The sequence below is a fragment of the Oncorhynchus tshawytscha genome, linkage group LG16 (assembly GCF_018296145.1).
Source record: "Oncorhynchus tshawytscha isolate Ot180627B linkage group LG16, Otsh_v2.0, whole genome shotgun sequence".
NCBI lineage: Eukaryota > Metazoa > Chordata > Actinopteri > Salmoniformes > Salmonidae > Oncorhynchus > Oncorhynchus tshawytscha.
The window spans coordinates 88,104,395-88,125,217 of record NC_056444.1 but is presented as its reverse complement, the minus strand read 5'-3'; the positions used below and the strand labels follow the sequence as shown (position 1 = coordinate 88,125,217).

General features: G+C 43.4%; 1 protein-coding gene across 1 annotated transcript; it reads right to left on the bottom strand.

The window, feature by feature from the left end:
- Positions 1-863: 863 nt before the first annotated feature.
- On the bottom strand, positions 864-19,674 carry ube2t (ubiquitin-conjugating enzyme E2T (putative)). The gene is made up of 7 exons (XM_042299866.1): positions 19,514-19,674; positions 19,204-19,321; positions 18,898-18,967; positions 18,291-18,396; positions 17,829-17,927; positions 13,490-13,573; positions 864-1,321 (listed from the first exon to the last, which is right to left on the bottom strand). The coding sequence occupies exons 2-7, from the start codon at positions 19,310-19,312 to the stop codon at positions 1,211-1,213; spliced, it is 579 nt and encodes a 192-aa protein (XP_042155800.1). The 5' UTR covers positions 19,313-19,321; positions 19,514-19,674; the 3' UTR covers positions 864-1,210.
- Positions 19,675-20,823: the final 1,149 nt, after the last annotated feature.

Genomic DNA, 20,823 nt, shown 5'->3' with positions numbered 1-20,823 from the left:
ATATTTCTAAGTATGGTGTTTTGTAACGTTCCACCCTGCTGAACAGAGACCAGGTGATGATGTAAATACAATGTAACTACCTCTGAACTAGTTTGTTATTGTTCCTATGGACAGGTTGCCTGAAGTCATGAAAATGATGCAGAAGGCCTTACAGTACAGGACACAACAGGTGTATAACAGTACAGGACACAAGTGTATAACAGTACATTATTCAACTGATAGTCTGATAGAGAGGCATCTAGGTCAGATGACAAGAAGCTGAATGTCGTTTGTCTGAGAGGCATCTAGGTCAGATGACAAGAAGCTGAATGTCGTTGGTCAGATGAAGCTGCCATGTGGCTCATTTCAACTAGTTTTGTCTTGTTAGAACTGACCTCAAGTTAATGCTAAAATTCGCTATCTAACAACTGTCACAATATATTTGAAACAAGTACTCATTCTACACATGTATGTGTTCAATAAACATTGGAGATGAAATAGTTCACGTGTCAGTCTAAGCCAACCCTGTCAGTTTTGCCCCATAGTTCCACACGTGTCAGTCTAAGCCAACCCTGTCAGTTTTGCCCCATAGTTACACACACATCCGTTTTGTTGCTAAATAACCAACCCTTCTAAAAAAAAACATTTCCCCTTTGTTTTAGCACAATACATATAAAATATAACCTGTAGTTTGTTACAAACTGACTTGTTCCTTTGGATGTACATACCTTCTATTGTTGCTAAAAACGTTTTTAATTGAATTAAATACCTGTTAAAAGTTATGGTTGAATAAAAATGGTTTTATACGAGTAGAGATGACTGGTCTTTGTTTTATATGATTACACATTCCAATGTTAAATATATCAATAAAATGTTCAACTCAGTTAGCTTCAAAACATATTTTAATAAGAAAAGAAGAATCTAATTGGAGTAAGCAGCATGACATTATTTCCAACAGTCAAATTAAGTCCCATATTGGACCTGGGTACTGTATTAAAACCGACAACTACTAGCAGGTCGACCCCTCTCAACAGGCATGCTTTCACTCCTCAGAATAACAAGTGTGTGAGCTGAATACTAAATAAAAGACACTGCCTAAACATTGCTATGAATGAATCCCAGCCTTAGTCTGTACATAACTATATAAAAAGGGAAAATCTCAAACACTTAAAGACAAAGTGAAGTAATTACTGTTCCCAACACAACGGGACAGAGCACAATGTGTGACATGCTACAGACACGTTCTCTTGGGGTGTTCCTCTGTCTTGTCCTGAGCTTGTCTCTTGAGGGCCGGCGGCTGGACCTGAGCTTCGGCACTGTCCACGGTCTCCACCACACCACCCTACACACACACACACACACACAATTAATTAACTGCTGAAGGCAAGCATTAAAATATACTACTCTTCAAATGGATGGAATACTGAACTTAAGTCAGGTGATATTTGATCATTGAACAGCATATTAAGCTCTGCAGCAGTTCCCTTAATCAAATGGCCTGGTATCTTTCTAGAATGAACACGTTCACTAAATAGAAGCGTCATAACATTCCGACACTGACGGGGAGTTACAGCACCACCTTGTGGCGAGAAGACAAATCTTATTGGTCCATATTTAACAGATGTTATTGGTCCGTATTTATCAGATGTTATTGGTCCATATTTAAGATATGTTATTGGGGGTGTAGTGAAATGCTTGTGTTCCCAGCTCCAACAGTGCAGTAATATCTAACTAAATGCTTGTGTTCCTAGCTCCAACAGTGCAGTAGAATCTAACTAAATGCTTGTGTTCCCAGCTCCAACAGTGCAGTAGTATCTAACTAAATGCTTGTGTTCCCAGCTCCAACAGTAGTATCTAACTAAATGCTGGTGTTCCTAGCTCCAACAGTGCAGTAGTATCTAACTAAATGCTTGTGTTCCTAGCTCCAACAGTAAGATCTAACTAAATGCTTGTTTTCCCAGCTCCAACAGTAGTATCTAACTAAATGCTTGTGTTCCTAGCTCCAACAGTAATATCTAACTAAATGCTTGTGTTCCCAGCTCCAACAGTGCAGTAGTATCTAACTAAATGCTTGTGTTCCCAGCTCCAACAGTGCAGTAGTATCTAACTAAATGCTTGTGTTCCTAGCTCCAGCAGTGCAGTAGTATCTAACTAAATGCTTGTGTTCCTAGCTCCAACAGTGCAGTAGTATCTAACTAAATGCTTGTGTTCCTAGCTCCAACAGTGCAGTAGTATCTAACTAAATGCTTGTGTTCCTAGCTCCAACAGTGCAGTAGTATCTAACTAAATGCTTGTGTTCCCAGCTCCAACAGTGCAGTAGTATCTAACTAAATGCTTGTGTTTCTAGCTCCAACAGTGCAGTAGTATCTAACTAAATGCTTGTGTTCCTAGCTCCAACAGTAATATCTAACTAAATGCTTGTGTTCCTAGCAGTGCAGTAATATCTAACTAAATGCTTGTGTTCCTAGCTCCAACAGTGCAGTAGTATCTAACTAAATGCTTGTGTTTCTAGCTCCAACAGTGCAGTAATATCTAACTAAATGCTTGTGTTCCCAGCTCCAACAGTAATATCTAACTAAATGCTTGTGTTCCTAGCTCCAACAGTGCAGTAGTATCTAACTAAATGCTTGTGTTCCCAGCTCCAACAGTAATATCTAACTAAATGCTTGTGTTCCTAGCAGTGCAGTAATATCTAACTAAATGCTTGTGTTTCTAGCTCCAACAGTGCAGTAGTATCTAACTAAATGCTTGTGTTTCTAGCTCCAACAGTGCAGTAGTATCTAACTAAATGCTTGTGTTCCCAGCTCCAACAGTAATATCTAACTAAATGCTTGTGTTCCTAGCTCCAACAGTACAGTAGTATCTAACTAAATGCTTGTGTTCCCAGCTCCAACAGTAATATCTAACTAAATGCTTGTGTTCCTAGCTCCAACAGTGCAGTAGTATCGAACTAAATGCTTGTGTTCCCAGCTCCAACAGTAATATCCAAATAAATGCTTGTGTTCCCAGCTCCAACAGTAATATCTAACTAAATGCTTGTGTTCCCAGCTCCAACAGTAGTATCTAACTACATGCTTGTGTTCCTAGCTCCAACAGTGCAGTAGTATCTAACTAAATGCTTGTGTTCCTAAGCTCCAACAGCTAGTATCTAACTAAATGCTTGTGTTCCTAGCTCCAACAGTAGTATCTAACTAAATGCTTGTGTTCCTAGCTCCAACAGTGCAGTAGTATCTAACTAAATGCTTGTGTTCCTAGCTCCAACAGTAGTATCTAACTAAATGCTTGTGTTCCTAGCTCCAACAGTAGTATCTAACTAAATGCTTGTGTTCCTAGCTCCAACAGTACAGTATTATCTAACTAAATGCTTGTGTTCCTAGCTCCAACAGTGCAGTAGTATCTAACTAAATGCTTGTGTTCCTAGCTCCAACAGTAGTATCTAACTAAATGCTTGTGTTCCTAGCTCCAACAGTGCAGTAATATCTAACTAAATGCTTGTGTTCCCAGCTCCAACAGTAGTATCTAACTACATGCTTGTGTTCCTAGCTCCAACAGTGCAGTAGTATCTAACTAAATGCTTGTGTTCCCAGCTCCAACAGTAATATCTAACTAAATGCTTGTGTTCCCAGCTCCAACAGTAGTATCTAACTAAATGCTTGTGTTCCTAGCTCCAACAGTGCAGTAGTATCTAACTAAATGCTTGTGTTCCTAGCTCCAACAGTAGTATCTAACTAAATGCTTGTGTTCCTAGCTCCAACAGTAGTATCTAACTAAATGCTTGTGTTCCCAGCTCCAACAGTAGTATCTAACTAAATGCTTGTGTTCCTAGCTCCAACAGTGCAGTAATATCTAACTAAATGCTTGTGTTCCTAGCTCCAACAGTGCAGTAGTATCTAACTAAATGCTTGTGTTCCTAGCTCCAACAGTGCAGTAGTATCTAACTAAATGCTTGTGTTCCTAGCTCCAACAGTAGTATCTAACTAAATGCTTGTGTTCCTAGCTCCAACAGTAGTATCTAACTAAATGCTTGTGTTCCCAGCTCCAACAGTAGCTAACTAAACAGTGCAGTAGTAATATCTAACTAAATGCTTGTGTTCCTAGCTCCAACAGTGCAGTAGTATCTAACTAAATGCTTGTGTTCCTAGCTCCAACAGTAATATCTAACTAAATGCTTGTGTTCCCAGCTCCAACAGTAATATCTAACTAAATGCTTGTGTTCCAGCTCCAACAGTGCAGTAGTATCTAACTAAATGCTTGTGTTCCTAGCTCCAACAGTAATATCTAACTAAATGCTTGTGTTTGTGTTCCTAGCTCCAACAGTAATATCTAACTAAATGCTTGTGTTCCTAGCTCCAACAGTAATATCTAACTAAATGCTTGTGTTCCTAGCTCCAACAGTAATATCTAACTAAATGCTTGTGTTCCTAGCTCCAACAGTAATATCTAACTAAATGCTTGTGTTCCCAGCTCCAACAGTAATATCTAACTAAATGCTTGTGTTCCCAGCTCCAACAGTAATATCTAACTAAATGCTTGTGTTTCTAGCTCCAACAGTAGTATCTAACTAAATGCTTGTGTTCCTAGCTCCAACAGTGCAGTAGTATCTAACTAAATGCTTGTGTTCCTAGCTCCAACAGTGCAGTAGTATCTAACTAAATGCTTGTGTTCCCAGCTCCAACAGTAGTATCTAACTAAATGCTTGTGTTCCTAGCTCCAACAGTGCAGTAATATCTAACTAAATGCTTGTGTTCCTAGCTCCAACAGTGCAGTAGTATCTAACTAAATGCTTGTGTTCCTAGCTCCAACAGTGCAGTAGTATCTAACTAAATGCTTGTGTTCCTAGCTCCAACAGTGCAGTAGTATCTAACTAAATGCTTGTGTTCCCAGCTCCAACAGTAATATCTAACTAAATGCTTGTGTTCCTAGCTCCAACAGTGCAGTAGTATCTAACTAAATGCTTGTGTTCCCAGCTCCAACAGTAGTATCTAACTAAATGCTTGTGTTCCTAGCTCCAACAGTGCAGTAGTATCTAACTAAATGCTTGTGTTCCTAGCTCCAACAGTAATATCTAACTAAATGCTTGTGTTCCCAGCTCCAACAGTGCAGTAGTATCTAACTAAATGCTTGTGTTCCTAGCTCCAACAGTAATATCTAACTAAATGCTTGTGTTCCCAGCTCCAACAGTAATATCTAACTAAATGCTTGTGTTCCTAGCAGTGCAGTAATATCTAACTAAATGCTTGTGTTCCTAGCTCCAACAGTAATATCTAACTAAATGCTTGTGTTCCCAGCTCCAACAGTAATATCTAACTAAATGCGTGTGTTTCTAGCTCCAACAGTGCAGTAATATCTAACTAAATGCTTGTGTTCCCAGCTCCAACAGTGCAGTAATATCTAACTAAATGCTTGTGTTCCTAGCTCCAACAGTAATATCTAACTAAATGCTTGTGTTCCCAGCTCCAACAGTAATATCTAACTAAATGCTTGTGTTCCCAGCTCCAACAGTAATATCTAACTAAATGCTTGTGTTCCCAGCTCCAACAGTAATATCTAACTAAATGCTTGTGTTCCCAGCTCCAACAGTAATATCTAACTAAATGCTTGTGTTCCCAGCTCCAACAGTGCAGTCCAACAGTATCTAACTAAATGCTTGTGTTCCTAGCTCCAACAGTGCAGTAGTATCTAACTAAATGCTTGTGTTCCCAGCTCCAACAGTAGTATCTAACTAAATGCTTGTGTTCCTAGCTCCAACAGTGCAGTAGTATCTAACTAAATGCTTGTGTTCCTAGCTCCAACACTAAATGCTTGTGTTCCAGTATCTAACTAAATGCTTGTGTTCCCAGCTCCAACAGTAATATCTAACTAAATGCTTGTGTTCCCAGCTCCAACAGTGCAATATCTAACTAAATGCTTGTGTTCCCTAGCTCCAACAGTAATATCTAACTAAATGCTTGTGTTCCCAGCTCCAACAGTAATATCTAACTAAATGCTTGTGTTCCCAGCTCCAACAGTATCTAACTAAATGCTTGTGTTCCCAGCTCCAACAGTAATATCTAACTAAATGCTTGTGTTCCCAGCTCCAACAGTAATATCTAACTAAATGCTTGTGTTCCCAGCTCCAACAGTAATATCTAACTAAATATAGCTCCAACAGTAATATCTAACTAAATGCTTGTGTTCCCAGCTCCAACAGTAATATCTAACTAAATGCTTGTGTTCCCAGCTCCAACAGTAATATCTAACTAAATGCTTGTGTTCCCAGCTCCAACAGTAATATCTAACTAAATGCTTGTGTTCCCAGCTCCAACAGTGCAGTAGTATCTAACTAAATGCTTGTGTTCCTAGCTCCAACAGTGCAGTAGTATCTAACTAAATGCTTGTGTTCCCAGCTCCAACAGTAATATCTAACTAAATGCTTGTGTTCCAGCTCCAACAGTAATATCTAACTAAATGCTTGTGTTCCCAGCTCCAACAGTGCAGTAGTATCTAACTAAATGCTTGTGTTCCTAGCTCCAACAGTGCAGTAGTATCTAATTAAATGCTTGTGTTCCTAGCTCCAACAGTAATATCTAACTAAATGCTTGTGTTCCCAGCTCCAACAGTAATATCTAACTAAATGCTTGTGTTCCCAGCTCCAACAGTAATATCTAACTAAATGCTTGTGTTCCCAGCTCCAACAGTAATATCTAACTAAATGCTTGTGTTCCTAGCTCCAACAGTAATATCTAACTAAATGCTTGTGTTCCTAGCTCCAACAGTAATATCTAACTAAATGCTTGTGTTCCCAGCTCCAACAGTAGTATCTAACTAAACTAAATGCTTGTGTTCCTAGCTCCAACAGTGCAGTAGTATCTAACTAAATGCTTGTGTTCCTAGCTCCAACAGTGCAGTAGTATCTAACTAAATGCTTGTGTTCCTAGCTCCAACAGTGCAGTAGTATCTAACTAAATGCTTGTGTTCCCAGCTCCAACAGTGCAGTAGTATCTAACTAAATGCTTGTGTTCCTAGCTCCAACAGTGCAGTAGTATCTAACTAAATGCTTGTGTTCCCAGCTCCAACAGTAATATCTAACTAAATGCTTGTGTTCCTAGCTCCAACAGTGCAGTAGTATCTAACTAAATGCTTGTGTTCCCAGCTCCAACAGTAGTATCTAACTAAATGCTTGTGTTCCTAGCTCCAACAGTGCAGTAGTATCTAACTAAATGCAGTAGTATCAGTAACTAACTAAATGCTTGTGTTCCCAGCTCCAACAGTGCAGTAGTATCTAACTAAATGCTTGTGTTCTAACTAAAGCTTGTGTTCCCAGTAGTATCTAACTAAATGCAGTGTTCCAGCTCCAACAGTAATATCTAACTAAATGCTTGTGTTCCCAGCTCCAACAGTAATATCTAACTAAATGCTTGTGTTCCCAGCTCCAACAGTAATATCTAACTAAATGCTTGTGTTCCCAGCTCCAACAGTAGTATCTAACTAAATGCTTGTGTTCCCAGCTCCAACAGTAGTATCTAACTAAATGCTTGTGTTCCCAGCTCCAACAGTAATATCTAACTAAATGCTTGTGTTCCCAGCAGTAATATCTAACTAAACAGTAATATCTAACTAAATGCTTGTGTTCCCAGCTCCAACAGTAGTATCTAACTAAATGCTTGTGTTCCCAGCTCCAACAGTGCAGTAATATCTAACTAAATGCTTGTGTTCCTAGCTCCAACAGTGCAGTAATATCTAACTAAATGCTTGTGTTCCCAGCAGTAATATCTAACTAAATGCTTGTGTTCCCAGCTCCAACAGTGCAGTAATATCTAACTAAATGCTTGTGTTCCCAGCTCCAACAGTGCAGTAATATCTAACTAAATGCTTGTGTTCCCAGCTCCAACAGTGCAGTAATATCTAACTAAATGCTTGTGTTCCTAGCAGTGCAGTAATATCTAACTAAATGCTTTTGTTCCCAGCTCCAACAGTGCAGTAATATCTAACTAAATGCTTGTGTTCCCAGCTCCAACAGCAATATCTAACTAAATGCTTGTGTTCCTAGCTCCAACAGTAGTATCTAACTAAATGCTTGTGTTCCTAGCTCCAACAGTGCAGTAGTATCTAACTAAATGCTTGTGTTCCTAGCTCCAACAGTGCAGTAGTATCTAACTAAATGCTTGTGTTCCTAGCTCCAACAGTGCAGTAGTATCTAACTAAATGCTTGTGTTCCCAGCTCCAACAGTGCAGTAGTATCTAACTAAATGCTTGTGTTCCTAGCTCCAACAGTGCAGTAGTATCTAACTAAATGCTTGTGTTCCCAGCTCCAACAGTAGTATCTAACTAAATGCTTGTGTTCCCAGCTCCAACAGTACAGTAGTATCTAACTAAATGCTTGTGTTCCCAGCTCCAACAGTAATATCTAACTAAATGCTTGTGTTCCCAGCTCCAACAGTAATATCTAACTAAATGCTTGTGTTCCCAGCTCCAACAGTAGTATCTAACTAAATGCTTGTGTTCCCAGCTCCAACAGTAGTATCTAACTAAATGCTTGTGTTCCCAGCTCCAACAGTAGTATCTAACTAAATGCTTGTGTTCCCAGCTCCAACAGCTAACTAAATGCTTGTGTTCCCAGCAGTAGTATCTAACTAAATGCTTGTGTTCCCAGCTCCAACAGTAATATCTAACTAAATGCTTGTGTTCCCAGCTCCAACAGTAATATCTAACTAAATGCTTGTGTTCCCAGCTCCAACAGTAGTATCTAACTAAATGCTTGTGTTCCCAGCTCCAACAGTGCAGTAATATCTAACTAAATGCTTGTGTTCCCAGCTCCAACAGTGCAGTAATATCTAACTAAATGCTTGTGTTCTAGCTCCAACAGTGCAGTAATATCTAACTAAATGCTTGTGTTCCCAGCTCCAACAGTGCAGTAATATCTAACTAAATGCTTGTGTTCCCAGCTCCAACAGTAATATCTAACTAAATGCTTGTGTTCCCAGCTCCAACAGTAATATCTAACTAAATGCTTGTGTTCCTAGCTCCAACAGTAATATCTAACTAAATGCTTGTGTTCCCAGCTCCAACAGTAATATCTAACTAAATGCTTGTGTTCCCAGCTCCAACAGTAGTATCTAACTAAATGCTTGTGTTCCCTAGCTCCAACAGTGCAGTAGTATCTAACTAAATGCTTGTGTTCCTAGCTCCAACAGTGCAGTAGTATCTAACTAAATGCTTGTGTTCCTAGCTCCAACAGTGCAGTAGTATCTAACTAAATGCTTGTGTTCCCAGCTCCAACAGTGCAGTAGTATCTAACTAAATGCTTGTGTTCCCAGCTCCAACAGTGCAGTAGTATCTAACTAAATGCTTGTGTTCCCAGCTCCAACAGTAGTATCTAACTAAATGCTTGTGTTCCCAGCTCCAACAGTGCAGTAGTATCTAACTAACTAAATGCTTGTGTTCCTAGCTCCAACAGTAGTATCTAACTAAATGCTTGTGTTCCAGCCAGTAGTATCTAACTAAATGCTTGTGTTCCAACAGTAGTATCCTAAAGCTCCAACAGTAATATCTAACTAAATGCTTGTGTTCCCAGCTCCAACAGTAATATCTAACTAAATGCTTGTGTTCCCAGCTCCAACAGTAGTATCTAACTAAATGCTTGTGTTCCCAGCTCCAACAGTGCAGTAATATCTAACTAAATGCTTGTGTTCCCAGCTCCAACAGTAATATCTAACTAAATGCTTGTGTTCCCAGCTCCAACAGTAATATCTAAGTAAATGCTTGTGTTCCCAGCTCCAACAGTAGTATCTAACTAAATGCTTGTGTTCCCAGCTCCAACAGTGCAGTAATATCTAACTAAATGCTTGTGTTCCCAGCTCCAACAGTGCAGTAATATCTAACTAAATGCTTGTGTTCCTAGCAGTGCAGTAATATCTAACTAAATGCTTGTGTTCCCAGCTCCAACAGTGCAGTAATATCTAACTAAATGCTTGTGTTCCCAGCTCCAACAGTGCAGTAATATCTAACTAAATGCTTGTGTTCCCAGCTCCAACAGTGCAGTAATATCTAACTAAATGCTTGTGTTCCTAGTGCAATATCTAACTAAAGTGCAGTAATATCTAACTAAATGCTTTTGTTCCCAGCTCCAACAGTGCAGTAATATCTAACTAAATGCTTGTGTTCCCAGCTCCAACAGTAATATCTAACTAAATGCTTGTGTTCCCAGCTCCAACAGCAATATCTAACTAAATGCTTGTGTTCCTAGCTCCAACAGTAGTATCTAACTAAATGCTTGTGTTCCTAGCTCCAACAGTGCAGTAGTATCTAACTAAATGCTTGAGTTCCTAGCTCCAACAGTAGTATCTAACTAAATGCTTGTGTTCCTAGCTCCAACAGTAGTATCTAACTAAATGCTTGTGTTCCCAGCTCCAACAGTACAGTAGTATCTAACTAAATGCTTGTGTTCCTAGCTCCAACAGTAGTATCTAACTAAATGCTTGTGTTCCCAGCTCCAACAGTAGTATCTAACTAAATGCTTGTGTTCCCAGCTCCAACAGTAGTATCTAACTAAATGCCTGTGTTCCCAGCTCCAACAGTAATATCTAACTAAATGCTTGTGTTCCCAGCTCCAACAGTAATATCTAACTAAATGCTTGTGTTCCCAGCTCCAACAGTAGTATCTAACTGAATGCTTGTGTTCCCAGCTCCAACAGTAGTATCTAACTAAATGCTTGTGTTCCCAGCTCCAACAGTAGTATCTAACTAAATGCTTGTGTTCCCAGCTCCAACAGTGCAGTAGTATCTAACTAAATGCTTGTGTTCCCAGCTCCAACAGTAATATCTAACTAAATGCTTGTGTTCCCAGCTCCAACAGTAATATCTAACTAAATGCTTGTGTTCCCAGCTCCAACAGTAGTATCTAACTAAATGCTTGTGTTCCCAGCTCCAACAGTGCAGTAATATCTAACTAAATGCTTGTGTTCCCAGCTCCAACAGTGCAGTAATATCTAACTAAATGCTTGTGTTCCTAGCAGTGCAGTAATATCTAACTAAATGCTTGTGTTCCCAGCTCCAACAGTGCAGTAATATCTAACTAAATGCTTGTGTTCCCAGCTCCAACAGTAATATCTAACTAAATGCTTGTGTTCCCAGCTCCAACAGCAATATCTAACTAAATGCTTGTGTTCCTAGCTCCAACAGTAATATCTAACTAAATGCTTGTGTTCCCAGCTCCAACAGTAATATCTAACTAAATGCTTGTGTTCCCAGCTCCAACAGTAGTATCTAACTAAACGCTTGTGTTCCTAGCTCCAACAGTGCAGTAGTATCTAACTAAATGCTTGTGTTCCTAGCTCCAACAGTGCAGTAGTATCTAACTAAATGCTTGTGTTCCTAGCTCCAACAGTGCAGTAGTATCTAACTAAATGCTTGTGTTCCCAGCTCCAACACAGTAGTATCTAACTAAATGCTTGTGTTCCTAGCTCCAAACAGTAGTATCTAACTAAATGCTTGTGTTCCCAGCTCCAACAGTAGTATCTAACTAAATGCTTGTGTTCCCAGCTCCAACAGTGCAGTAGTATCTAACTAAATGCTTGTGTTCCCAGCTCCAACAGTAATATCTAACTAAATGCTTGTGTTCCCAGCTCCAACAGTAGTATCTAACTGAATGCTTGTGTTCCCAGCTCCAACAGTAGTATCTAACTAAATGCTTGTGTTCCCAGCTCCAACAGTAGTATCTAACTAAATGCTTGTGTTCCCAGCTCCAACAGTGCAGTAGTATCTAACTAAATGCTTGTGTTCCCAGCTCCAACAGTAATATCTAACTAAATGCTTGTGTTCCCAGCTCCAACAGTAATATCTAACTGAATGCTTGTGTTCCCAGCTCCAACAGTAGTATCTAACTAAATGCTTGTGTTCCCAGCTCCAACAGTAGTATCTAACTAAATGCTTGTGTTCCTAGCTCCAACAGTCCAGTAGTATCTAACTAAATGCTTGTGTTCCTAGCTCCAACAGTAATATCTAACTAAATGCTTGTGTTCCCAGCTCCAACAGTAATATCTAACTAAATGCTTGTGTTCCCAGCTCCAACAGTAATATCTAACTAAATGCTTGTGTTCCCAGCTCCAACAGTAGTATCTAACTGAATGCTTGTGTTCCCAGCTCCAACAGTAGTATCTAACTAAATGCTTGTGTTCCCAGCTCCAACAGTAGTATCTAACTGAATGCTTGTGTTCCTAGCTCCAACAGTCCAGTAGTATCTAACTAAATGCTTGTGTTCCTAGCTCCAACAGTAATATCTAACTAAATGCTTGTTTTCCCAGCTCCAACAGTAATATCTAACTAAATGCTTGTGTTCCTAGCAGTGCAGTAATATCTAACTAAATGCTTGTGTTCCTAGCTCCAACAGTAATATCTAACTAAATGCTTGTTTTCCCAGCTCCAACAGTAATATCTAACTAAATGCTTGGGTTCCTAGCTCCAACAGTAATATCTAACTAAATGCTTGTTTTCCCAGCTCCAACAGTAATATCTAACTAAATGCTTGTGTTCCTAGCAGTGCAGTAATATCTAACTAAATGCTTGTGTTCCCAGCTCCAACAGTAGTATCTAACTAAATGCTTGTGTTCCCAGCTCCAACAGTGCAGTAATATTTAACAATTCACAACAAAACACACATCTAAAAGTAAAAGAATGTAATTAAGAAATATATAAATACTAGGATGAGCAGAGTGGCATTGACTAAAAGAATAAACAGAGTATTTACAAATGAGACGATTAAAGCAGTATGTTAACATTATAGTGGCCAGTGATTCCATGTCTATGTATAGAGGGCAGCAGTCTCTATGGTACAGGGTTGAGTAGCCAGCCAGTGATGGCTGTTTAACAGTCGGATGGCCTTGAGATAGAAGCTGTTTTTCAGTCTCTCGGTCCCAGCTTTGATGCACCTGTACTGACCTCGCCTTCTGGATGGCAGCGGGGTGAACAGGCAGTGGCTCGGGTGGTTGTTGTCCTTGATTATCTTTATGGCCTTCCTGTAACATCGGGTGGTGTAGGTGTCCTGGAGGGCAGGTAGTTTTCCCTCGGTGATGCGTTGTGCAGACCTCACTACCCTCTGGAGAGCCTTACGGTTGTGGGCGGAGCAGTTGCCGTACCAGGCGGTGATACAGCCCGCCAGGATGCTCTGGATTGTCTTCAGGCTCCTGAGGTTGAAGAGGCGCTGTTGTGCCTTCTTCACCACACTGTCTGTGTGGGTGGTCCATTTCAGATCGTCAGTGATGTGTACACGCAGAGGAAGTTGAAGCTTTCCACCTTCTCCACTACTGTCCCGTCGATGTGGATATGGGGCTGTTGCCTCTGCTGTTTCCTGAAGTCCACCATCATCTGTTTCGTTGAGGTTATTTTCCTGGCACCACACTCCCAGGACCCTCATCCACTACATAACATGACTACATTGACATGAAGTTACAGCACCACCTTGTGGAGAGAAGACACCACTACATACAGTCAGTGTGTCTACGGTCCACATATCTAACCACCTGGTTAACATTACCTTGTTGTTCTGTACAGCATGTTTCTCCGTCCATCTCTTGGCCTTCTCCAGATATACCTGCTTGCTGTACTTCAACTCTGAAGACTGGGAGAGAAACAGACAGTGTGTGAGACGGATAACGTCACCGAGGGCGTCTCAGGGGAGGATACGGAAAAAACAAAAACACATTTCCAATTCACACATATATTAATATACACTTGTACATGTGTGAAATAGGGCCAATGCACCCACCAAAATTATGATTAATTATGAATTATACTGAACAAAAAGATAAACGCAACATGCAACAATTTCAAATATTTTACTGAGTTCCAGTTCAAATAAGGAAATCAGTCGAAATAAATTCATTAGGCTCTAATCTATGGATTTCACATGACTGTGCTGCAATGGAAGGGCCGGGAGGGCATAGGGCCCAGCCACTGGGGAGCAGGGCCCAGCCACTGGAGGGCATAGGGCCCAGCCACTGGGGAGCAGGGCCCAGCCACTGGGGAGCAGGGCCCAGCCACTGGGGAGCAGGGCCCAGCCACTGGGGAGCAGGGCCCAGCCACTGGGGAGCAGGGCCCAGCCACTGGGGAGCAGGGCCCAGCCACTGGGGAGCAGGGCCCAGCCACTGGGGAGCAGGGCCCAGCCACTGGGGCCCAGCCACTGGGGAGCAGCCACTGGGGAGCAGCCACTGGGGAGCAGGGCCCAGCCACTGGGGAGCAGGGCCCAGCCACTGGGGAGCAGGGCCCAGCCACTGGGGAGCAGGGCCCAGCCACTGGGGAGCAGGGCCCAGCCACTGGGGAGCAGGGCCCAGCCACTGGGGAGCAGGGCCCAGCCACTGGGGCCCAGCCACTGGGGAGCAGCCACTGGGGAGCAGCCACTGGGGAGCAGCCACTGGGGAGCAGGGCCCAGCCACTGGGGAGCAGGGCCCAGCCACTGGGGAGCAGGGCCCAGCCACTGGGGAGCAGGGCCCAGCCACTGGGGAGCAGGGCCCAGCCACTGGGGAGCAGGGCCCAGCCACTGGGGAGCAGCCCCTGGGAAGCAGGGCCCAGCCACTGGGGAGCAGCCCCTGGGGAGCAGGGCCCAGCCACTGGGGAGCAGCCCCTGGGGAGCAGGGCCCAGCCACTGGGGAGCAGCCCCTGGGGAGCAGGGCCCAGCCACTGGGGAGCAGGGCCCAGCCACTGGGGAGCAGGGCCCAGCCACTGGGGAGCAGGGCCCAGCCACTGGGGAGCAGGGCCCAGCCACTGGGGAGCAGTACTCCTCAGCGCCACCTCTGAAGATCCCTCGAGTGAAAAAGCCGGATGTGGAGGGCTGATGTGGACACACGTGGTCTGAGGCCGGTTGGACGTTCTGCCAAAGACTCTAAACCGACGACGTGGGAGAAGTTAACATTAAATTATACTTCAAAACTTCAATCTGTGGCATTACGCTGTGTGACAACACTGCACATTTTAAAGTGGCCTTTTATTGTGCCCAGCACAAGGTGCACCTATGTAATGACCATACTGTTTAATCAGCTTCTTGACATGCAACACCTGCCAACATCAACTCTGTGTGTGTGTGAGGGCTACAGGACCAACATCAACTCTGCTCGTCCAACATCTCATTCCAAAATCCTGGGCATTAATATGGAGTTGGTCCCTCCTTTGCTGCTATAACAGCCTCCACTCTTCTGGGAAGGCTTTCCACTAGATGTAGGAACATTGCTGCGGGGACTTCCATTCAGAGACAACAGCACTAGTGAGGTTGGGCACTGATGTTGGGCGATTAGGCCTGGCTCGCAGTCTGCATTCCAATTCATCCCAAAGGTGTTTGATGGGGTTGAGGTCAGGGCTCTGAGCAGACCAGTCAAGTTCTTCCACACCGATCTTGACAAACCATTTCTGTATGGATCCCGATTTGTGCACGGGGGCATTGTCGTGCTGAAACAGGAATGGGCTTCCCCAAACTGTTGCCACAAAGTTGGAAACACAGAATAGTCTAGAATGTCATGATATGCTGTAGCATTAAGATTTCCCTCCACTGGAACCAAGAAAAACAGCCCCAGCTACCCTCCACCAAACTTTACACTTGGCACTTTGCATTGGGGCAGGTAGCATTCTCCTGGCATCCACCAAACCCAGATTCGTCTGTCGTACTGCCAGATAGTGAAGCGTAATTCATGACTCCAGAGATCGCCTTTCCACTGCTCCAGAGTCCAATGGCGGCGAGCTTTACACCAATACAGCCAACACTTGGCATTGCGCATGGTGATCTTAGGCTTGTGTGCGGCTGCTCGGCCATGGAAACCCATTTCATGAAGCTCCTGACGAACAGTTGTTGTGCTGACATTGCTTCCAGAGGTAGTTAGGAACTCTGTAGGTTGCACCCGAGGACAGATGATTTTTACACGCTACAAGCTTCAGCGGTCCCGTTCTGTGAGCTTGTGTGGCCTACCACTTTGTGGCTGAGCCGTTGTTGCTCCTAGACATTTCCACTACACAATAACAGAACTTACAGTTGCCCGGGGCAGCTCTAGCAGGGCAGAAATGTGATGAACTGACTTGTTGTGGAAAGGTGGCATCCTATGACGGTGCCACGTTTAAAGTCACTGAACACTTCAGTAAGGGCCATTCTACTGCCAATGTTTGTCTATGGAGATTGCATGGATGTGTGCTCGATTTTATAAACCTGTCAGCAACGGATGTGACTGAAATAGAACCCACTATGTAGAAGGGTGTCCACAAACGTTTGTATACATAGTGTATATCAGCTATGGGGTCAGTCTGTCTGTTATATCAGCTATGGGGTCAGTCTGTCTGTTATATCAGCTATGGGGTCAGTCTGTCTGTTATATCAGCTATGGGGTCAGTCTGTCTGTTATATCAGCTATGGGGTCAGTCTGTCTGTTATCTCAGCTATGGGGTCAGTCTGTCTGTTATATCAGCTATGGGGTCAGTCTGTCTGTTATCTCAGCTATGGGGTCAGTCTGTCTGTTATATCAGCTATGGGGTCAGTCTGTCTGTTATATCAGCTATGGGGTCAGTCTGTCTGTTATATCAGCTATGGGGTCAGTCTGTCTGTTATATCAGCTATGGGGTCAGTCTGTCTGTTATCTCAGCTATGGGGTCAGTCTGTCTGTTATATCAGCTATGGGGTCAGTCTGTCTGTTATATCAGCTATGGGGTCAGGGTTATATCAGTCAGTCTGTTATATCAGCTATGGGGTCAGTCTGTCTGTTATATCAGCTATGGGGTCAGTCTGTCTGTTATATCAGCTATGGGGTCAGTCTCTCTGTTATATCAGCTATGGGGTCAGTCTGTCTGTTATATCAGCTATGGGGTCAGTCTGTCTGTTATATCAGCTATGGGGTCAGTCTGTTATATCAGCTATGGGGTCAGTCTGTCTGTTATATCAGCTATGGGGTCAGTCTGTCTGTTATATCAGCTATGGGGTCAGTCTGCCTGTTATATCAGCTATGGGGTCAGTCTGCCTGTTATATCAGCTATGGGGTCAGTCTGTCTGTTATATCAGCTATGGGGTCAGTCTGCCTGTTATATCAGCTATGGGGTCAGTCTGCCTGTTATATCAGCTATGGGGTCAGTCTGCCTGTTATATCAGCTATGGGGTCAGTCTCTCTGTTATATCAGCTATGGGATCAGTCTCTCTGTTATATCAGCTATGGGGTCAGTCTGTCTGTTATATCAGCTATGGGGTCAGTCTGTCTGTTATATCAGCTATGGGGTCAGTCTGTCTGTTATATCAGCTATGGGGTCAGTCTGTCTGTTATATCAGCTATGGGGTCAGTCTGTCTGTTATATCAGCTATGGGGTCAGTCTGTCTGTTATATCAGCTATGGGGTCAGTCTGTCTGTTATATCAGCTATGGGGTCAGTCTGTCTGTTATATCAGCTATGGGGTCAGTCTGTCTGTTATATCAGCTATGGGGTCAGTCTGTCTGTTATATCAGCTATGGGGTCAGTCTGTCTGTTATATCAGCTATGGGGTCAGTCTGTCTGTTATATCAGCTATGGGGTCAGTCTGTCTGTTATATCAGCTATGGGGTCAGTCTGTCTGTTATCTCAGCTATGGGGTCAGTCTGTCTGTTATATCAGCTATGGGGTCAGTCTGTCTGTTATATCAGCTATGGGGTCAGTCTGTCTGTTATATCAGCTATGGGGTCAGTCTGTCTGTTATATCAGCTATGGGGTCAGCCTGTCTGTTATATCAGCTATGGGGTCAGTCTGTCTGTTATATCAGCTATGGGATCAGTCTCTCTGTTATATCAGCTATGGGGTCAGTGTCTGTTATATCAGCTATGGGGTCAGTCTGTCTAGTCTGAGTCGTTGTACGGACAGGGACGGAGCAGTGTTACTCACTATGTCAGCCATGAGTGGGTCGTCAAGGTTGGGTTCAGCCATCAGCAGCTGTATGGAGGTGAGCACTGTGGAGATGTTCAGGGAAGGTTTCCACGCACCCTGCACACACACACGCACACACACACACACACACACACACAAAGAGAAGAGGTGCTACACATGGTGCAGAGGTTGGCTGTCCATGTTGTATCTTGCGTGGGCGTGTGTGTGTGTGTGTGTGTGTGTGTGTTACCCTGGGTGGTAGTTTGAGTGTGTGTGTGTGTGTGTTACCCTGAGTGGTAGTTTGAGTGTGTGTGTGTTACCCTGGGTGGTAGTTTGAGTGTGTGTGTGTGTTACCCTGGGTGGCAGTTTGAGTGTGTGTGTGTTACCCTGGGTGGTAGTTTGAGTGTGTGTGTGTTACCCTGGGTGGTAGTTTGAGTGTGTGTGTTACCCTGAGTGGTAGTTTGAGTGTGTGTGTGTTACCCTGGGTGGTAGTTTGAGGGCGTCGTGACAGATGCGACCATTGTTGTCTATGTTGGGGTGGTAGATGGGGGTCAGGAATCTCATCTTGGGGGGCTCAAAGGGATACCTGGAGGGTTAGGAGAGAACTCAGGGGCTCAACGGGATACCTGGAGGGTTAGGAGAGAACTTAGGGGCTCAAAGGGATACCTGGAGGGTTAGGAGAGAACTAAGGGCTCAAACGGATACCTGGAGGGTTAAGAGAGAACTTAGGGGCTCAAAGGGATACCTGGGGGGTTAGGAGAGAACTAAGGGCTCAAACGGATACCTGGAGGGTTAAGAGAGAACTTAGGGGGCTCAAAGGGATACCTGGGGGTTAGGAGAGAACTTAGGGGCTCAAAGGGATACCTGGAGGGTTAGGAGAGAACTCAGGGGGCTCAAAGGGATACCTGGAGGGTTAGGAGAGAACACAGGGAGCTCAAAGGGATACCTGGGGGGTTAGGAGAGAACTTAGGGGGCTCAAAGGGATACCTGGAGGGTTAGGAGAGAATGATCACGATGATTGTACCTAAAACATGTCCTAGACCTGTATCTACTCAGAGATGTGTGTGTTATGTCAGTCACATCATACCTGTCTGGAACTATGATCTCCAGCGAGAAGACTCCTCCTTCAAACGGAGTCTCAGCTCCGCCCACTATTTCTACACAGGACAAGGGACAGTAACAACACCTATAGACGTTTATATCTATATAAAACGACATCATTGATCACTACTATAAATGTATGTTTATAATATACGGTATATATTATTAACACCAATAGGCTATCAATGGCGGATGCATGAAAAGAGTTCCTTCAACACATATACTAGCACCCACCGAGAGGCTACATAACCGTAGGACTGACTGATCGATAAGTTGATTGATTGATACTCACGGGCCCGGAGCTCGTCCATCTTCCCCTCGGTCTGCCAGCAAGTGATCCCCGGTGAAGGCTCCATGCTAAGCAGCTGTAACTCGCGCTTCAGACGGGAGGTCCTCTGCATTTTCTCGCTCTGAGACACCCGGTGAAATACATGTTTAACTAGTTCGCTAAGTAACGAGTTAGTTAACTACAGACCAACCGTAGCTAGCTATATAACGTTACAGTAGCTAAGTTAGAAGCTTTGTGTCAACTAACGTTATTTACGTTAGTCATGATGCTGGACACTTGTTGGGTATATTATTATCGACATATTTGGGCTTACCTGGACAAAATACTATGTCGATTTTCGCTTCAAATATACCTGTAGGCGACAGAAAGAAGTAGCTAGCAAGGGGGTTGACAGAATGTTTAGATTTTCCCTCCTTGTACCTCACCGGAAATCCGGGTTTTGGTGAAGTGCATTTTGGGTGTTGTAGTTCATTGGCAGAATGTAGAAAACTTCTCAAAGAAAATTGTAGGCCATCTACCAAAGCTTCATCCAAATTATAGACAAATTTGACACTAAGTCAATATACATATATTCAGGTTTATTTTATTAATAAAACAAAGTTGCTTAGGTTTATTTTATCAAATTCAACTGGTATGAAGTACCACTGTATGAGTCATAATACCCATCAAACTTAGCAGTCAAACAAGGAAATGGCTCCAATCATTTTTCCACCATTCACTTTTTCGATAGAGGATTTTAGAAACACTTAAAATAAAATAATAAAATCTCCTTCTCCTAAATCCAGATAGCTGATGTTCTGAAACAGCTGCCAAATCTGGATCCCTACAAATCAGCTGGGCTAGACAATCTGGACCCTCTCTTTCTAAAATTATCAGTCGAAAATGTTGCAACCCCTATTTCTAGCCTGTTCAACCTCTCTTTCGTATCGTCTGAGATCCCTAAAGATTGGAAAGCTGCCGCGGTCATCCCCCTCCGCTATGCAATCTGGTTTCCGAGCTGGTCACGGGTGCACCTTAGCCACGCTCAAGGTCCTAAACGATATCATAACCGCCATCGATAAACGACAGTACTGTGCAGCCGTCTTCATCGACCTGGCCAAGGCTTTCGACTCTGTCAATCACCGCATTCTTATCAGTAGACTCAGCCTTGGTTTCTCTAATGACTGCCTCGCCTGGTTCACCAACTACTTCGCAGACAGAGTTCAGTGTATCAAATCGGAGGGCCTGTTGTCCGGACCTCTGGCAGTCTCTATGGGGGTGCCACAGGGTTCAATTCTCAGGCCGACTCTTTTCTCTGTATACATCAATGAGGTCGCTCTTGCTGCTGGTGATTCTCTGATCCACCTCTACATAGACGACACCATTCTGTATACATCTGACCCTTCCTTGGACACTGTGTTAACAAACCTCCAGACGAGCTTCAATGCCAAACAACTCTCCTTCCGTGGACTCCAACTGCTTTTAAAATGCAAGTAAAACTAAGTGCATGCTCTTCAACCGATCGTTGCCTGCACCTGACCGCCTGTCCAACATCACTACTCTGGACGGCTCTGACGTAGAATATGTGGACAACTACAAATACCTGGGTGTCTGGCTAGACTGTAAACTCTCCTTCCAGACTCA

Excerpts from the sequence above, each read along its gene's own strand:
- ube2t (XM_042299866.1), bottom strand. The coding sequence starts at position 19,312 with ATGCAGAGGACCTCCCGTCTGAAGCGCGAGTTACAGCTGCTTAGCATG. Across the intron at positions 17,928-18,290 it reads CCCTCAAACTACCACCCAGG|GGTGCGTGGAAACCTTCCCT; the intron begins GTAACACACACA and ends GTGTGTGTGCAG. Across the intron at positions 1,322-13,489 it reads ATGCTGTACAGAACAACAAG|GGTGGTGTGGTGGAGACCGT; the intron begins GTAATGTTAACC and ends GTGTGTGTGTAG.